Source organism: Pipra filicauda, unplaced genomic scaffold, assembly GCF_003945595.2.
Source record: "Pipra filicauda isolate LSUMZ 115617 unplaced genomic scaffold, ASM394559v2 scaffold83_size3615187_pilon, whole genome shotgun sequence".
Lineage (NCBI taxonomy): Eukaryota > Metazoa > Chordata > Aves > Passeriformes > Pipridae > Pipra > Pipra filicauda.
Window position 1 is genome coordinate 1,681,458 of NW_024105020.1, and position 17,210 is coordinate 1,698,667.

At 41.8% G+C, this 17,210-nt stretch overlaps 1 protein-coding gene across 8 annotated transcripts in view; it reads right to left on the reverse strand.

Annotated features, from left to right (window-relative positions):
• MAP4K4 (mitogen-activated protein kinase kinase kinase kinase 4) overlaps window positions 1–17,210 on the reverse strand; it is a 169,635-nt gene that overhangs the window by 56,268 nt on the left and 96,157 nt on the right. For all 8 annotated transcript variants that reach the window (XM_039390576.1, XM_027718065.2, XM_027718071.2 and 5 more), the window contains exons 4-8: window positions 7,999–8,124; window positions 7,094–7,204; window positions 4,206–4,296; window positions 2,563–2,693; window positions 257–311 (exon numbers count right to left, since the gene is read on the reverse strand). In XM_039390576.1, the coding sequence (XP_039246510.1) occupies window positions 257–311; window positions 2,563–2,693; window positions 4,206–4,296; window positions 7,094–7,204; window positions 7,999–8,124 (514 nt within the window). The remainder of the gene's footprint in view (window positions 1–256; window positions 312–2,562; window positions 2,694–4,205; window positions 4,297–7,093; window positions 7,205–7,998; window positions 8,125–17,210) is intronic.

A 17,210-nucleotide genomic window follows, 5' to 3' on the forward strand; every position in this document is an offset into this window, starting at 1 on the left:
AGCTTCCAAATATTCCTACTATAGAAATTAAATTACTGCAGTCTGCACTGTAGTGCTTAAACACAATCCTATCTTTATCAAAAGCATTGCTATTTACAGGATTTTATATTTATAGAGCAGGCAAAACCAAAGAGAACAGAAATAACATGAGGAAACTTTCAGAAACCTCAAAACTAGGCTTAGATTACAACCAGCATCACCCAAGTATATGTCTCAGTCTTAATCAGCCCCCTGGAGAAGCACACATTTCACTTACGGGGAGCTCCTTCTGCCATCTCTATGGCTGTAATGCCGCATGACCAAAGGTCACTCTGCATAAAAAGAGAAAGACCATATGTTAGTAGGTGGATTTGCCCATTCAGACAGTAAGAGAGTACTATTTAGAGAGGCCCTGTAGGTGAGGCTGAAACCAAATACCATGGCTATTTAAATAATACAAGCTACTTTTTTCTTGTAACAGTATAATAAAATCCCTCTTTTCACATAATACATATGTATATGCAGAAATACAAGCACCTATTCTTACAGAGTGAGCAAACAACCCTTTCTAATAACACATAAAAATATATTCACATTATGACAATGGAAAATACATTTGCCAGATATTTAAGCCTGTGAAACAACAGTTTCCAATACTTTCTTATTTAAAAAGGACTGACCAAGGGTATTGCCAGGGTGTGTAGAGATATAGTTATAAACACAAAAGCTTAGCTCAAATTTAAAGTGGCCAGAGATATTAAAAACTACAAGAAAGGGTTCTTCAGGTACGTAAACAACAAGAAGGAACAGAAGGAAAATACTGGTCTGTGTTAAACAAGAGAGGTGAATTAGTCACCAACACCACTGAAAAGGCAGAGATTCACAACATTTACTTCACCTCTGTCTGTGCCAAAGACATTGTTTGCAGCCAAAGGCAACACTCCCCCCCTACCTTCTTAGCTTTATAGAACAAAAGTCCTTCAGCAGGAGCCTTTCAAGGTACCACCTCTGGCCAGCACCTCTGACTAGGGAGAGCCTGAACAAGAGCCAGGAAGGTCAAACACAGGCAAAAGATGGAAGATTCTGGCAAGGAACCAGCTTCAGAGACTGACACGGCTTAATGGGCAAAGTGCTGGAGGAGGCTGCTGTGAAAGAGCTGTTCTTGAGCAAAGTAGTTGTCCTGTCTGGCCATAATAGTGCTGTGTTTATTTCAAATTACTTAAAAGTAATGAGCAAATAAGCTCTTCATGTACTGCAAGCAGAAAAGCATTTCCAACAATTGTATTTTCAGACACAGCAAGGCAATCTTTTCTCGTGGTCCAATTCAGCCATTTAAGCTAAACTGCACAACCTTGTGACCTTACAGAATCTTTCAAACATGAAATTTTTGGGAAAGAGTGCCTTATAGGCTCCACTAGTAACAATCAACAGGTGTTTTCAGAAGCAGGAGGAATTGTTTTTCACATCACTACTGCTTTACAAATATTACAGGGAGTTTTTCTATTTTATTAGATCATTTAATAGCAAACCTCCCTTACTAATAACTCCACCTGCAAAGATATAAAGCATTATCTTTAGTACAGTGGGATGATAGATATAAAACATTAAATCACGAGAAATAGGACCAATCTGATCATTCTCAGTCAAAAGGTACAAAAACACTGATTCAAATAATCTCGGTTTTTAAACAGATTTAGACATACACAAACATACCGATAGCTAACAACATTATCAGCCTGAGCAAATTGATATAATTAAGTGATATAACTGATATTAATCTCTAGGACCTTAATCCCTGACTTTCTGATATTGTTGTTGCCCTTGGTTAAAATTTGGAACACTGCATTAGTCCAGGCAAATATTTCTAAAAAAGCATACTTTCACATTTTTTTCTTTGTTTGTGCTCTCATTAAAGTCAGCTGAGAACAACTTTTAAGATTACACTATGCTTTCACTAGAAAAATTTAACTTTAAATACATATGCTTCATATTCTTAAAGGGTAGAGCAAATACCATCAAGACAATTACAGTTTTGCAGTAATTACATCTTTGCTTTGCACCAAACAATGTAAAGAATGATCTTTGTTAAGAAATGTTGTGATGGATAAATTTTTATCAACTTGTATATGTATCCTGAAAAAACTAATAGTTTTAAGAGCTCTTTCTGTACTTCATTGGCTCTCCAGAGAGTGGTTCTATTTAAGGCAACACCTAAAATGTATTGTTCTGGGTTACTACAATAACTGGGATGGAGTCTAACACAATTTAATGTACAACCATTACACAAATTGAGAACACAAGCATTTCCAGTTAAACTCTTCTTGGCCTTCTCTAAGCACATACAGCATCCTGAAGTCCTGTATTCCTTATGTCTCAAAGATACGATAATACAACCAACAGCAACTGTTAAAGATCACAATTTGACAGTATCTATACCTTGTACTCCCATAATAAGAATGTAACTATACAAAATAGTTATTACTCCTACAAAGCATAAGAAGTCTCAAAAACTGGCATCATTCATGGACATTTATACTGCAAATGTTTGTTTTGTTTTTTTTTCTTTGAACAGGACTCTCTTACTCTATAATCATACGTAGCATCTGGATTTTCATCACAGGCAATAACTTCTGGAGCCATCCAGTATGGAGTCCCAATAAAAGTGTTTCTCCTGCCAACTGTTCTGTCCAGCTGAGCACTCACACCAAAATCCACTGTGGGTGGGAAAAGAATAAAATAAAATAAGAGGGGAAAAATAATGCAGTGATTACTTTCATAAAGTGATTTGGAAACAAAACCCTGTAGATGTTCCACGTAGGAGGACTATGCTGAGGAAAAATACAATGATTAATCCTGAGGCAAATAAGCCCTTGTGGTTCACACACAATGTGCTTGGGCCACAAGTGTCAGGGAACACAGCAGCATACAACCATCTCTCCTGTACCTCTCACTGGTCTGCCTGGACAGAAGGGAGAGCACAGTTGCAAAAAATACTGCTTGGGAGGCTGAGAAAGTGCTATTCCCTTCCCACATGGTGAAGCCAAGCACCTTTGCCTATACAGAAAGAGCCACTTCCCAAAGGTACCTCTCATGCTGTGGGAAAACTGCATTCATAAACACCTTTCTGAACCTCCCTTTTGGCTCACCACTTTTTCTGCTCTAAAAAAAAACGATCTGTTGTTCAGGGAATTGGTCTCTGCTTTGATGACAGAGCAATAGCATCAGTGGGAGCAAAAGACGAGGATTACTCAAGGAGCGCTAACTTTGAGCACACATGCACACACATTGTGAAAAAGATGCAAGGCAATTATATTACAAGGGTGTTTTCCACCCTTCAGTTCTCCCTGCTGACAACCAGTACTATATGTCCTTCTATACCAGTAGCAGCCTGTGTCAGCTTCACTGCATCCGTCATCCGAGCAACACTGACAAACTGGTGTAGACAAGCTCAGTGGGAGCAATGGTTTGGAAGCTACTGTGCTCCATTTTGGACCAAACAAAGGAAAGCTCTCCTGAGAGCTTCCTCCTCCAGCAGCCGGGACATCTTCCCATGCCTTGTGCTGCAGGAAGGTGTAATGCAAAACAGAAGGGATGTGGGCTGGGTGGGAGGGCTTCAGCATGGCTCTATATTTAACGAAAAAAAGGTGGTGAGTGTAGCGTGATACAAACGCAGAAGGTTAACATGTGCAATAAACTGAAAGAGACAAATTAGAGAGGAAATAAAAAAGAGTATGTCCACTTGGCAGGGAGAGAAGAGGTCAGAGATGAGCACAGTTTTCGGCAGGCATGCCAGAGCTGGAACTGTGTTTTGAACTCGATGCTACAGTTCCCTTGAGAGTGCTGTCCAGATCATATTTTTGTGTCCAGAACGTGAACAGCAGGTGCTATTTTAATGAAAGCCAAATACAAGAGAGACTCCTGTCACTTCCCAAGTCCAGAATAAAGGGAATTAGAACAAACTCAAGCTCAGCAGGGTAAACAAAATGATCCCATCACTGATTCTCTGGCATGAAAGTCAACATCTTCTGACAAAATTCAACAACAACCTGCTTCATCCTCCCAAAGCAGGAGGAAATATATGCAGGCTGTCAATCCACAGGGAAGCAGTTACAGAGTATTCATGCTAGAAAACATGTTGTGGGGCTCTTAAATGATGAAATTAATTTCAGAACATTATAAAGCCAAAGGCTGAATGAATGAGGAAGTGGACATGTGTGCCTACTTACCAAGTTTCACTTCTGCGTTCTCTGTTAACAGCACATTTTGCCCTTTGATATCCCTGTGAATCACATGATGGGCATGAAGATGTGCCAACCCCTGCATTAAGGAGAAGAGAGGAAGGAGAGGATGTTTCGAGTTAGGCTCTTGGCTTAGCAACAGACTACCCATACCCAGCAGCCCCAGAGCTCACAGCACTGGGTCTTGTGCTCTTACTCAGCAACTGGGTGCAATGGGACCCACAGCAGCCTTGTAGCAGCACACCACCCAGAGACAAAGGCCCCAGGTTATGCACACACTGTACATAAATACAGCCCAACATCTGCACTGTGCAAACACCTCTCCGCTGTCCTGTGAAGGAAGTTCAGCTCCCAGAAAGTCTCCGTGCACTTACACTGTAAATGACATCAGCATCAGTGCACATCACTGACATCTGACATGCACAGGGTCACACAGAATTTAGTCTGGGGAAGGGAGGTGGAAAGAAAAAGGATGCAGTATCAATATGCATATATGCACCCCTGAGAAGGAGTGGGATGATGATGGACTGGCAGTCATGTTTGAGGGCAAGGGATGACAGATGACAAAGAAATGCTCTGCTGTAAAGCTGCAGTTCTCTTCTCTAGCCTCCATACACATGAAGCCAGATAATTCTTCCTCAGGAAAAAAAATGCAAAAGAAAAGAAGAGGAAAAAAAATTTTAAAAAGCGTAAGCATTATACTTTCCAAAGGAAACAAAACCTCCTGGCATACGGTGCTTTTTGTTGAGACAGCACCTGGATGCATGCCCCAAAGCGTTAGCCATGTGGAGGGAGGGCTGAGAAAGACATATGTTGCATTTTACTCTCTAATGTAATTGGGAGAACACGCAACCCTCTTAGCAACTGCCTGTATTTTGGTTTCTCCTCAGTTTTCTGCTTGGAAAATTGCAGTCTCTAGTGGGATCGTCTTGCCTATTCTTGTTGCTCTCACAGGCTTTTAATTTTTTATGAAAAATAAAGAAATAGAAACTTTACAGCTGCAAGAGGTTAAGAGAGTAGTGGTTGCTGTAGAGAAGTATTTCCTAACACATGTTCTTCATTAAATGATCATTTACCAGTTTGCCTACATAACCACCAGGCTATTTTCTTTTTTTAAAACAATTAATGAGTGTGACAAAAAACCCACCATCCACAACTTCTCTCCACACATCATAAGCAAATCAAGGGGGCTGATGTCCCCAAAACTCTTCACTGACTGCTAATGTTAAGTGTGGTCTTATTTTTCACAGGAATGAAGGCTTTTCCACAGCTTCACACAGCATACTTTTTAAAGCCTTCTGCTACTCTGACCCAGCCAAAGAGATAATCGTCTGTTCTCTCCAGAGTACCATCGAACCTTACTGAAAAAACACATTTGGGTTTGCAAAGGGTTGGGAGGAGACAGAGGGGCACATCATTTTCCTGCAGTCCTCAGACTCCTCCAACCACACGAGGATCCACTGGGTTGATCTTCACACCTGTGTCTCCGCCTAAACCAATCTTCGGCCCTTTAGCTCATTTTAACTTTGTGTTACACAACCTCCTCCATCTCTGACAAACTCTTGTGTCAAATCAGGTTTTGCAATGTCTCATAGCAATGTGAGTTTAGCGTTCCTTTTTTTCCAGATATTCCAGTTCCCGCTGGCCAGTAATTAAGGCTCCTTCAGCACATCTTTCCCTGGAATGAGAAAATAGCTTTCCCTAACTCTTTTCTGAGGTAAATAAATTTTTTTCCCTCTTCTCAGCAAGCGTTTGACTGCTTTACCTAAGGAGAACCTAGAATGAATCCAATATAGCATGGAATACCTCCAAGGCCACAGAGCTCTCAAATCAAGCATATGACCAGTCCTGCAGAAGTTAGCTTTCCCCATATTAAAGCGTGCTATCCATTTGATTTGAAATACAACTTCTCCATTGTAGACAACTTAAAATGTGCCAGCCCAAATGCCAGCAGCTGGACTCTCTTCTAGCGTTTGGAATTAGAGCAAGAGACCAGAATCATATGTCTCCCTTCATCCTCATCCTAAAAATTGCCGAGGCAAAGCAAACATATAACACAGACAACAGCAGCATTGATTTATGCAAGAGCCAGTGTTGGTTTCCTTTAACATAAAGCCCTTCAGAACTTCATTTACGATTAGGCAACTGAACGTACTGTGTAGTGGTATGGGTAGGAGGTAATTTGTTTTACAAAGAAGCATGAGAAAACCATATCAGATTCACTTAGTGCAGCAAACAAATGCCAATTCAAAAAGCACTTAAACTGTACCAACTGAAAATTAAATATTAAGAGTAACTAGTTAAAGTTTCAATTTTTGAAAAAAATGGTAAGTTGCAGCCCTATTCCCGAAAAACTTTTGCAGCGCCATCTGCTAGCACCGCACAGCCACACATAATATAGCTGCTTGCTCTAGACAGACTGCAGGAATATACAATATGAGAGCACATCACAGCACAGAAGTCCTGACTGCTGGCCCGAGCCAACAACTCCCTTCCTCCATAGGTTTGATTAGGAGCAGAGAAAGACAGCTGCAAGCACATTCGGAAAATTCCATTTCATACCCTACTGTGCTACAACACCGTTTCAGCCTCAGGTCTTGTGGACACTGTTTCACAGCTTCTACAATAGGTAAGGTCACTGGCTCTTCTGCTGGCTTCTCATGACTAAAAACTGCTATTTTCTGCAAGGTTGCTGTTACAATATACAGTACAACTCACACCCAGTTAAATGATGTGGAGGAGACATCTATCTGCTTCTATACGCTCTTCAAGTGATGAAATGGCTAATGGGATTGATCAGAAACAGCTTCTTGCAGAACCTCAAGCTAGGCTATGTCTTTTAAGACTTTCTGTGTGGAACAGACTATTTTCCTTACCCGGAGAATCTCTCTGGAGATATATGCTATCCAGTCTTCTTTCAGAGTATTCCCTTTCGTGTTCTTCACAAGGTCTGTGATAGAGCCTGCTCCACAAAACTCCATAACAAGCTGAAAAACAAATATCAGTGTACAACCAACATTAAACACAGTTCTCAGCTGTTTAGCAAAGCCAAACAATCAGGTTGCAGCATTGATTTGGGAAACCCTCGTGAAGCAGAGAATAGAATTTTTTTTTACATATCTGCCTGGAAAATGGATTCAAGCAAATGTCTTCAATGTGTGTCAGACATATATGGAATATGTCTCATATCAGTTACCGCATTTTCAAGGACTGATTTAATCACTGTAATTTAATGCTGGGAATCTGGATTTGCTCAGCTACGCAAAAGGCATTAGCAGTAAGAGCACATCCAATACTGAAGGAATCAAACTGATCACACCATTGCAACACATCTTATCCTTTAACTCCCATTTATTTATGGAAGAACATGCACTGATGACTATATCCTGCCATTTCAAACCCAAACTTCAGTCCTCTAGAGGGTGTAGATGAGGTGGGATGGGAAATGTAATAGGTACAATTCTCAAGTGGAGCTTTCTTTTTACAGTCACATATTCTTACTGCTCAGCTCAGCTGTCTTGTTCCCAAGAAACATGCTACTATCCATCAGGGAAGTGGGGAAAAAAAGTTACTTTAAGAACAAATCCACTGCTTATAGCACGCTTTGGTTCAGCCATCCTCTTAAGAATGTGTGATTAGTCTATGTGATTCACTTATCTATCTGTTCAGGCAAGCACCAAATTCTATTAGTTTGTCTTTCCATAACATGGTATTCCTGTCATCCTCAAACTACATCCAATAGGGAAAGACTTATGAACATGTTTGAAAAATATCTGCTTACCCACAGTTGGTCATCATGTCCTGGAGGACTTTTCTTAATGAAAGCACCATAATAAGTTGCAATATTTCTATGATGAGAATATTTCTTTAGCATATTAATCTCCAGTTTGATTTCTTCTTCTTCATCCTTTGGAAAAAAAAATAAAACAAACCCCCATATGTTTAATATACCACATGTATTATTTATTTATCCTTCACTTTCACACAAGTAGGTTTTTTTAAGTTTAATTTTTACCAGCATCATGCTCAGGAAACCCATCCTAAAACTGTTTATTGAGATGGTCTAAAATAGGTCTTTACTTTCCCATGTTTTCAGCAGTGCAAAAAAGCAAACGAAGGATGCACTGGACTTGACCCAATGATGGAGCAGGACATAATCTGTTCCAAAAACCCTGTGCTTATAATACCATAAGCAAATACATAGCTAGCAGGTTTTTATTGTATGTAACCCAGAGAACTAGAAACCCGGAAAAATCTGTGTATTTATGATAGAGGAGTATTATTTACATCTTCCTCATTTTTTCTCCTTTAATTTTGAAAATTGCAACCAGTTCTATTTAACTGCCAGACAGCAGCTCCATGCAGCCAGCTGCTGAAGCAGGTTCCCATTTCAGTGCCAGCACGGGACTGGCACAGGAAAGCAGAGGTGGAGATCAGGAATTCCCCTCACTGCAAGGACAAAGCATTGGCCTCATGCACAAGTTTCCTCCTCCTCCATCTGTCTCTGTGGAGGAAGAGCAAGTGCATCAGAAAGAACAGGCCAGGAGCCCGGGCAGTAAACAGGATGCTGGGACACAAAGGCAGAGGAAGGATTTCCCACAGCTCCCCCTGCTTCAGCCAGATGCCAAAAAGAGAGCAGCTCAGGTGAAGGGACGTCACCCCTTTAAAGAGACAGAACAGGTAACACTATGAAACTCCTCCTTAAAAACACCCACAATTTGTTTCTGAAGTGACAGTAGGACATGTTGCATGGAAGGATCCACATGCTTTGAGGTGGTGTCTGAGCAGGCAGCCAGCAGATACAGAAGAAGGAGCAGATGCCATCCCACCCCCAGCTCTCCCTTCCCATACCAAAGACAGTAGGAGTCTTCTTCAAGCACCTATCGAGGCACCAAATGAAAAGGCAGATGGATACCCCTTTAGGCACAATCTTTATTTTCTCCACAATTTTCTATCCTTAGATACCCAGGCAGAAGATGTCTACCCTAAATTAATTCCAGGAAGAACCCAAAACTTCTGTTCCCTAGGGCTGCTGGCTGATGGGAATGGTAGCACATATTTTGATTATCCTGTGATGCCAAAGCTGATTGCATGATAAAATTTTAAGCCTTAAACTTCCTTGCAATTTGTACCATGCTAGCAATCAAATATCCTATTCATGACATATACAGATGTTAATACTAACTACATGTTAACTGTTTATACACACTGATACACACAGCTTGAGTAAAAGAAGCTACTCTATGCTACAAAGCAAGCAATTCTTTCAAATATTCTGATAGTAGGATGCAACGCTTAGTCGTAAACTATTATGACAGAATTCCCAAAATGCACTAGGGATAAACTATTCTTATATCTTCTCATGATGCATCTTTGAAGTAAAATACTGTGTATTTCTGGAACACTGAACAAAATAGTAAAACAATCTTGTAAATCAAAGTTCCCAGTGAACAGCAGCCCTGGGAGAAAGCGTTGTCAGAACAGCTTTTTGAGCCAAAAGCTAACTTGGTGCTTCCTTAGCTGCTTCTGTTGTCCTTGCTGTTGCATAATTTTCTATTTATTTAGACCATATGCAAAAAGAAAAAAAAAAAAGAGAAGAAGAATACATGCTTATTATACTGGGAACTACTAAGCTGAACCTCTGAATTGTGTATTTAGGGAAAAAACTGTGATAGCTTTGTTAAACTTAACAGTTTGGGACTTAATTGCTGATAGGTTAATATGTATAATTGGATTAATCTGCTATTTTGAATGGACTTTTTAGATAAAAATTATTTCCTACCCTCAGCACATGAACGCAATAGCTTTTACAATACAATGGGCAGGATGTCCTAAAGGTTGTCCATGTTTATCTATTGTAACAGCAGCCAAAATGATAATACTTAGGATCTATTTCTGAAAAGTAAAATAATCAAAATCCCACCAAAATACCCAACAAACCAAGCAACCAACCAAACAACCCCACCAAAAACACTGAGGAACAAACAACAAAAAAGGCACACGCAGACCCAGCAGACTGCAGGCAGTTACTGCTCTTTCAGCTTTTCACTAAGGTTGTGTCACAGCACCTGCTCAATGGCCTCCAGCAACCCCAAGCATCAACCTTAACTAAGGCTAATAATGGTCCTACACTTCTATTTCAGCCACCCTGGAGCATTTGTCCACAACACAAATAGCATCTCACCTACAGATCAATCCAGTCCAAAATCTAGTCTACAAAAATAAATGGATTTGGTAATTCTTGCCAGACTCTGGAGGACTCCACTTACTTAGTGCGGATCGATAACTCCCTGGCAATGAGTCCTGAAGACTTTGTGGCGACAGGAACTATCATGAGGATTAATCAGCACAGAGAAGGCTGCAGCACAACTGAAGTACAGCAACTGGTGGAATATTTTAAAAACCCCCCGAAATTTTTAAAAAAAAAAAGACTGGCCAGACCAAAGGTGTTCTGTTCCAGATTCAGGAGTGGGGGTTTTTTCCAGGGTGCAGCTCATTTCATTCCCATGTGGACATCTGAAAGAGGCCAAACAATGTGCGCCCTACTGGTGTTTTTACTTCTCCCTGCTAACTACAAAAGGAGGGTGAGGTCATTAGCAAAGATGCAGACACCACTCTTGCAGATGTCTTGCACCAGGATGACATGAATCCCACCCAAAAATCTCACTGGATAAGACCATTTCCACACAGGTCTCCTTATGGACACACATGCCTCAAGGAGGGTATGCTGCAGCCTGCAGAAGGGATTCTCCTGCACGGAGCGAGGTGTTTTGGCAGCCGTCCTGGGATCTGGACATGTGAGCCAGCCTCAGAAAGTGAAAGTCCCTCACCTCCTCCCGACAACACATGCACTGCACCACTAACAGTCCCTTCATTTACAGAGGCACTGGTATCACAAAAGGAGAAAATTAAAATTGGTTGAGGCAAGAGACTGTCATTCTCATGAAGTAATACAAAAGTACATTCTTTTTTCTTGGAGAGGCAGCTGGTGAGTCCTTCCTAGTGATTTTATGCAGCTGGCATTAATTACCACTTTAAGCCATTATCTGTGGATACAAACTCCCAATTGAAACCTTCTTTGTCTCCCCTGTGATTGGGCTGGTGTGTTTTATACTTCTACATTTGCTGTTTGTGACAGCACGTCTGACTACCAGTAATTTTTTCAGCAAGCTATACTTTCACAAGACTCACGTGGTTGGATCAAGCTTGGAGCAGCTTTCCTCTCCCTTTCCATGTGTTTCCCTTCAGAGATTAAATGGACATGTCAGCATTCCTAGGGATTTCTAACTGCAACGCTCTTCGATCAAAATAATTTTGCCTGTAAGATTAAAACCCACATACGATGCCAGCATAGAAATCCACCTATGTACACTAAGATATTTCTGATCATTTGAACTAGCACAGTAAAAATAAAATCAGTCATGTTACCTCTCAGCATGCCACCCAGCGGCACCTGATCAGCTTGCTTATGGCTATAGCACAAAATCTCAACACCACTTATCCTTCCATTCATCACTGCACGCTAAATATCAGTACAGGTTTTTCTGCATGCAGATGGCAAATCAATGACTTCTTATTTTCATTACATCAACATTTACAAAATTGTGATGATTTAAGTAGCTAATGTTTTAAGTATCTGACCGTGGTTGCCATGGAAGTAACTCCCAGTCAAATAAAAGCTACTAGAATAGATCCATATATGGAAGATTAACCTGGACAGCTCGATTATTCCACTTCATCATGTTTTCCAAAGGTAACACCCCACTCTCCACATCATTATTGGAAGAAAATTCTGTTTATTTACACAAATTTTTAGAAGATGAGGAACGCAGAAACACTTCGCTGGACATTTGCTACACTTCGTTGTGTAGGGATGGAAAAGAAGAGAATTAAGCTCTAGAAGTATCAGAAGCAGGGAGAACATAACCAAAGGAAAAGAAAAATCACATCATGTCTGTTGTGTTTCTATATACTTCTCTAAACATCATTTGCCTAGATGCCTCAGGAGACTAAGCACAACAGTTCTGACATGTTCCAGCATTAAAACTGCTGTGAGACCCCTACGAGAATCTGTCTCTGAGAAACACATTTCAGGAAGGAAGGGGGAAGTACAAACTCTATAGCACAATGAAATTATTTCAGGAGCTGAATTTTAAAATTAAAAAAAATACAAGCCACCTAAGCATAGAGAAAAGACACGTCCTAGGGCATGTAAGTGGTGACTTTCCATTCAAACTCCCCCAGGTGGAAGACCTGTCTGACCACTGCTCTTTGCCAGTTGTTGATTCTGCCCTCTTAAGGGATTGGCACTGCTCAAGGAAAAGAAACTCAGGACAATTTCAGAAGATTTTATTTACCCTAGTAATATGATGAGGACAAATGCAAATGAGAAAACACAGTCCAGCAAGGATAAAGCAAGACAATGTTCTGTGATAAAGGCAAGAGCAAGTATACCTACCCCGCCAGATGATTTATATGCTGCTCTAAATCAGTATGAAGTGGAATACAAATTGGTCCCTTCAGTAACTTTGCTTTTTGATTTAAGAAATGAGACAGTGACAAATCTCAGCTCTCCCCATACAAATGGCACCCAGTCATTTTAAGCCACAACCAAGGGTTTTAAGAATGAATATCATGACCAAACAGTGGAAAGCCAAACACACTAGCAAAGGTGTTTTCATTTGCTTTCCCAATGCTGATGACAAAGCTCTGCCTGCCTATACCCAGGAGGCTGCCCTCCCTGGAAAATGGCAGCTGGCAATGCTCTGCCTGGAGTTTCAGAGTAAGCTGAGCTGTGGAGGAACATGAGCTCCAGTGGTAACTTGTGGAATTTGGGAATCACAGGAGATCACAGGAGAGTTGGGACCTGTGTAGAGTGGCAGGCAGCAGCCTCAGCCCAAACAACCCAGCCCAGGGCTGGGAGGGAAAAGGGACTTCTAATCCACAGACCCCCAGAGTGGTGGAGAGGAGACCAGTTTGCCTTCAGAGGCACCAAAATGACGACGATTTGCCCTTTCTTTCACTATGTGCCTCTGACACAAAAGTTAAAGAAAAACAGGAGAAACTCACAAGAAACCCAGTTTATTTTCTTTTCAGCTTCTTCTCACTTTTCATTTCTGCCCTCTACCCATATAAAAAAAGCAAAAAAACCCAAAAAACTCCTAAAAGACACCAAAACCACAAAGAAAAGTCTTCCTCAATAAATCACAACTAACTTTCGCAAACCACCTTTCTGCTTGAGTGTCACAACCCCCCTAACTCCTCGCACACCAGACCTGGCCGGCATCCATTCAGAGCACAATCTGTCCAGGACAGGGAAAGTCTGAATAGTGCCTAGCACAATAAGTGACCTTTTCTGCTGCTGGAATCCATAATATATACAGTTGTTAATAAAGTTCTCACACACGAGGGAGATATTTTGGCAAGGAAAGTTGGGCCAATATTGCACATAGCACTGTACTTGAACTGGGAGCTGTGGTGCTGCCTCCACGCAAGGAAGGAGATCGTAATTTTGGGAGGAACCAAACCACAAGAGCAATGATACTTCAAGTGCCGGGTAAGTCCCTGCCAGTGACTGCCAAGGTAGGAAGTTTGTATAAAGCAGAGCAGCTTGCAGTGTGGAGAGTGCAATGTGGAAAAACGCGATCCTCTCCAACATCACAATGGCGTGTTGGAATTGGGAATATGACATAAAATAGTTTTTAAGAGGAAAATCAAACACAGTTTTCTTGGGAGGGAAAGTCTAAAGAAAATACTTTAATTGAGAGCTGCAGTAAACACTTATCAAGTCCGTATACAGTTCCTCCTAAATCTTAACATACAAGAGCGTCCAACTTTCTTATTACATCCCATTTCTTCAGAGTCTTTTACAAGACTTTGAGCATTGTCACCCTCAAGCTAAAGACCTCATGCAAGTTTATTTCCCTTCTGTCTCTCTCTGTTACCTTCTCGCTCCCAGCACTCTCTGTGCCTGTTTCACTTCATATGCAAGGTCTCTTTTTCACAGACCCCTTACCCACAGACTCTCCCCACCTTGGCATCAGCACATTAATTTCTCTGCACTGTCGTTCAAGTCCTTTCCTAACACAGACTTTTTCAAAGGCCTTCAGACTGTTCACTCTTAAGAAAAGGCATCTATCATGCCACACACTCAGTGACACAAAAGGAAACTAGACACCCAGCAAGCAGTGGCACAGGTGGCGAGCATCGCCCCGCCCCCCCCAAATGCTACTGAGGGTGCCTCTCAGAGTTTGCCCCTTGTTCACAAATGCAGCCCAAGCAGAGCAAGCCCTTCACGGGTTTTACCCATCCTGTCACTGTGAGCTGCCCACCAGCCTCCGAGCTGCTGACGCTGTCAGCACAGAGCCATGCTGCCAGAAACAGCAAACCGGCAACACTGCTCAGGCAGAGTAATTGCAGAAGACGGCTGTGAAGTTTTTTCAAGGGTCAAAAAAACCTTAGTTTTGTGAAGACTGGCTGGCAGAACAGTGCTGTCCTTATGACCACGTTCGGTTACCTTCAGTGGCAACATTTCATCAAGCAGGTGAGGAACACACTTCCAAACACACACAAAACAGAAGCTGCTTTGTCTCCCCTTGGCACAACACCCTCTCTACTGCATGCTAAAGGCACCATTTGAAACAAGGGCGAAAATGAGCCAAGTTGCTCACAGCAGTGCCATCACTGAGGCTGCAGCCATAAAGCGACAGCTAAATTAACTGGACAAAGGCATGAGGGAGGGCGAGCTCTTCAGCAGGGTCCCAGCACTGCCTGAAGGAGCCTGTGTAGCAGCATTGTGCAGGCATGGGAGATGGAATCACGTGCAGGCAGGAAGGAGCCAAAAACCACGTGAAAACAATACTTGTCTATTGTCTCCCTGCAAACCACCTCCTCTGCCAGTCACTCTGACAATATTTTCTTTCTTGCCTGATGTGCCTCCAGTGCTTTTGCTGGTCATTCAATGAGCTGCTCTGAAGGCAAAGAAACTGCACCACTGCTGACCTCCCTCGGTAAAACCCCAGGATGCCACAGGCTTTTTCCGAAGACAACCAGGAGAGAAACCTCCTCAGGGCAAATCCCTTCAACCATTTCCAACACTAGTCCCTCAATCGTAGATATGATTACTTAAAAGAGTTTCCTGCTCAGATTGCATGTTTGTCCTAGATACAATTCAACTGTCCATCCTCATCAAGCCTAAATTATTTACAGGTTATGCAACAAGCTAGCCTTATACTGACATCTTCAGAGCTCTCATAAAAAAGGGAATGTTTAGTACCCTACTTACATCACTATTATTCACACTAAAAATGCCTGTTGCTATACAATTCTACATCCAGTCTCAGATTTCTTGTAATCTGAACAAGCCCTTGCTAGCAGATATGAAAAGTAAGCTTGTGTGTGAAAGAAATTATAGCAATCTCCTTTACACAAAGTTCCAGGCTCAGACAATATGAGGAGATGTAGATGCTGGAGAGAAAATAGACTAATGTACAATGCCAAAAAGTTGAACAGCTTTTCTGCTTTCAATCTCAGTGTGCATTTGATGCCAAGGAAAGCAGCATCTCTGGGGGTGACAGAGACAAGGGAGGCATTTGCCCACTGCCTTGTCCCTGCTTTCCCCTGGGCAATATGAAGCTCCGTTGCTCCCACCTGGAAGGCAGATCTCCTTCCCAAAGGGGATCAACACATGGGTTCCTCCCTTCGTGTGCAGTCCAGACAGTGCTGGGTCACAGTTTGGACATGGGAGGTGGAAAAGGCTCCCAAGTCCTGCAGGTTTCATGTAGCTGGAGAGATTCAACAAGAAACTGAAGTTCTGGTTTGAGACAAAGCTTTAAACTCAGAGGAGGGGAGAAGGCAAACATCTGAGAGAGGAGAGAAAACAAAAGGTTGAAATGACTGAAAGCAGATTTCCTATGCACCACAGATTTCCTATGCACTGGTGTGTGAGGAGTAGGGGGGTTGTGACACTCAAGAAGAAATGTAAGCTGAGAAGGTAAAATACCTTAAAAATAGCAGTTCTAACATAATGCTAATGTCCTTCTACTACATACATCATGAAAACCTACAATTACATGAACACACTAATTCCCTCACAGGACAGATTCATTCAGTATACAGGCCCACACCCACAATGACCAACAAGCCCTGTAGGCGAAAAGGGAAGAGGAATTTATTTACAACACCTCTTTCATTTCATACATGGAATGAAACCCAAATGCTAAAAGACATAAAATATCCCAACAGTTTGGGATAACAAACACGAAAGCTATCATGATGCACACCCGAACAGGAACAGAACAAGTAAGAGGAAGGAAAAGTAATCCCATTTTGGCTTTCCCTGAGGTTGTTTCATATAGGATCCTTTATCAAAAAGAGATGGGACTGGAGAAACAGCTTACAAGAGAAACTCAGCAACTCCATCACATGCCACCATTTCTTTGCCTAACAGTGATGAAGGGCTTGGCACAGCTCAGTACCTTACATTATATAGGCCAAAAGCAAATAGATAGGTTTGCAAAGCAGAGGGGGCAGCCTGGCAACAGTATTCCAAAATCAATCATACATTAAAAAATAAAATTTAAAAAACCCCCAACCAACTAAACAAACAAAACAAAAAATCCATCCAAACCAAAACTGGGGAGCACAAACAAGCACCACCACAACTGCCAGCAGCGAGTAGCTGGTAGCCTCAAAGCAGGTATCTCACGCTTCTAGGAGACAGAGTCCCACCAGTGATTTTTACCCCTCTATAGGATGAACACCACCTCAGGTGGACAGACCTGTCCCCTCACAGGCACCTTTCCCCCCATGCTAAATTGTAGATGCCCAGGTCACCTACATTCTAGCCTTCAGCACAACCCCTGTGTGCCTAAAATTCAATAGAATGAATCCAGGCTTTGGTTACTAGCAGCATCAATGGTTAAAGCCAGCAAACAGCTGCTGGAAGACTACAAATTTATTATGGACTTTGGCTTCTGAACCCAAATCTACTGG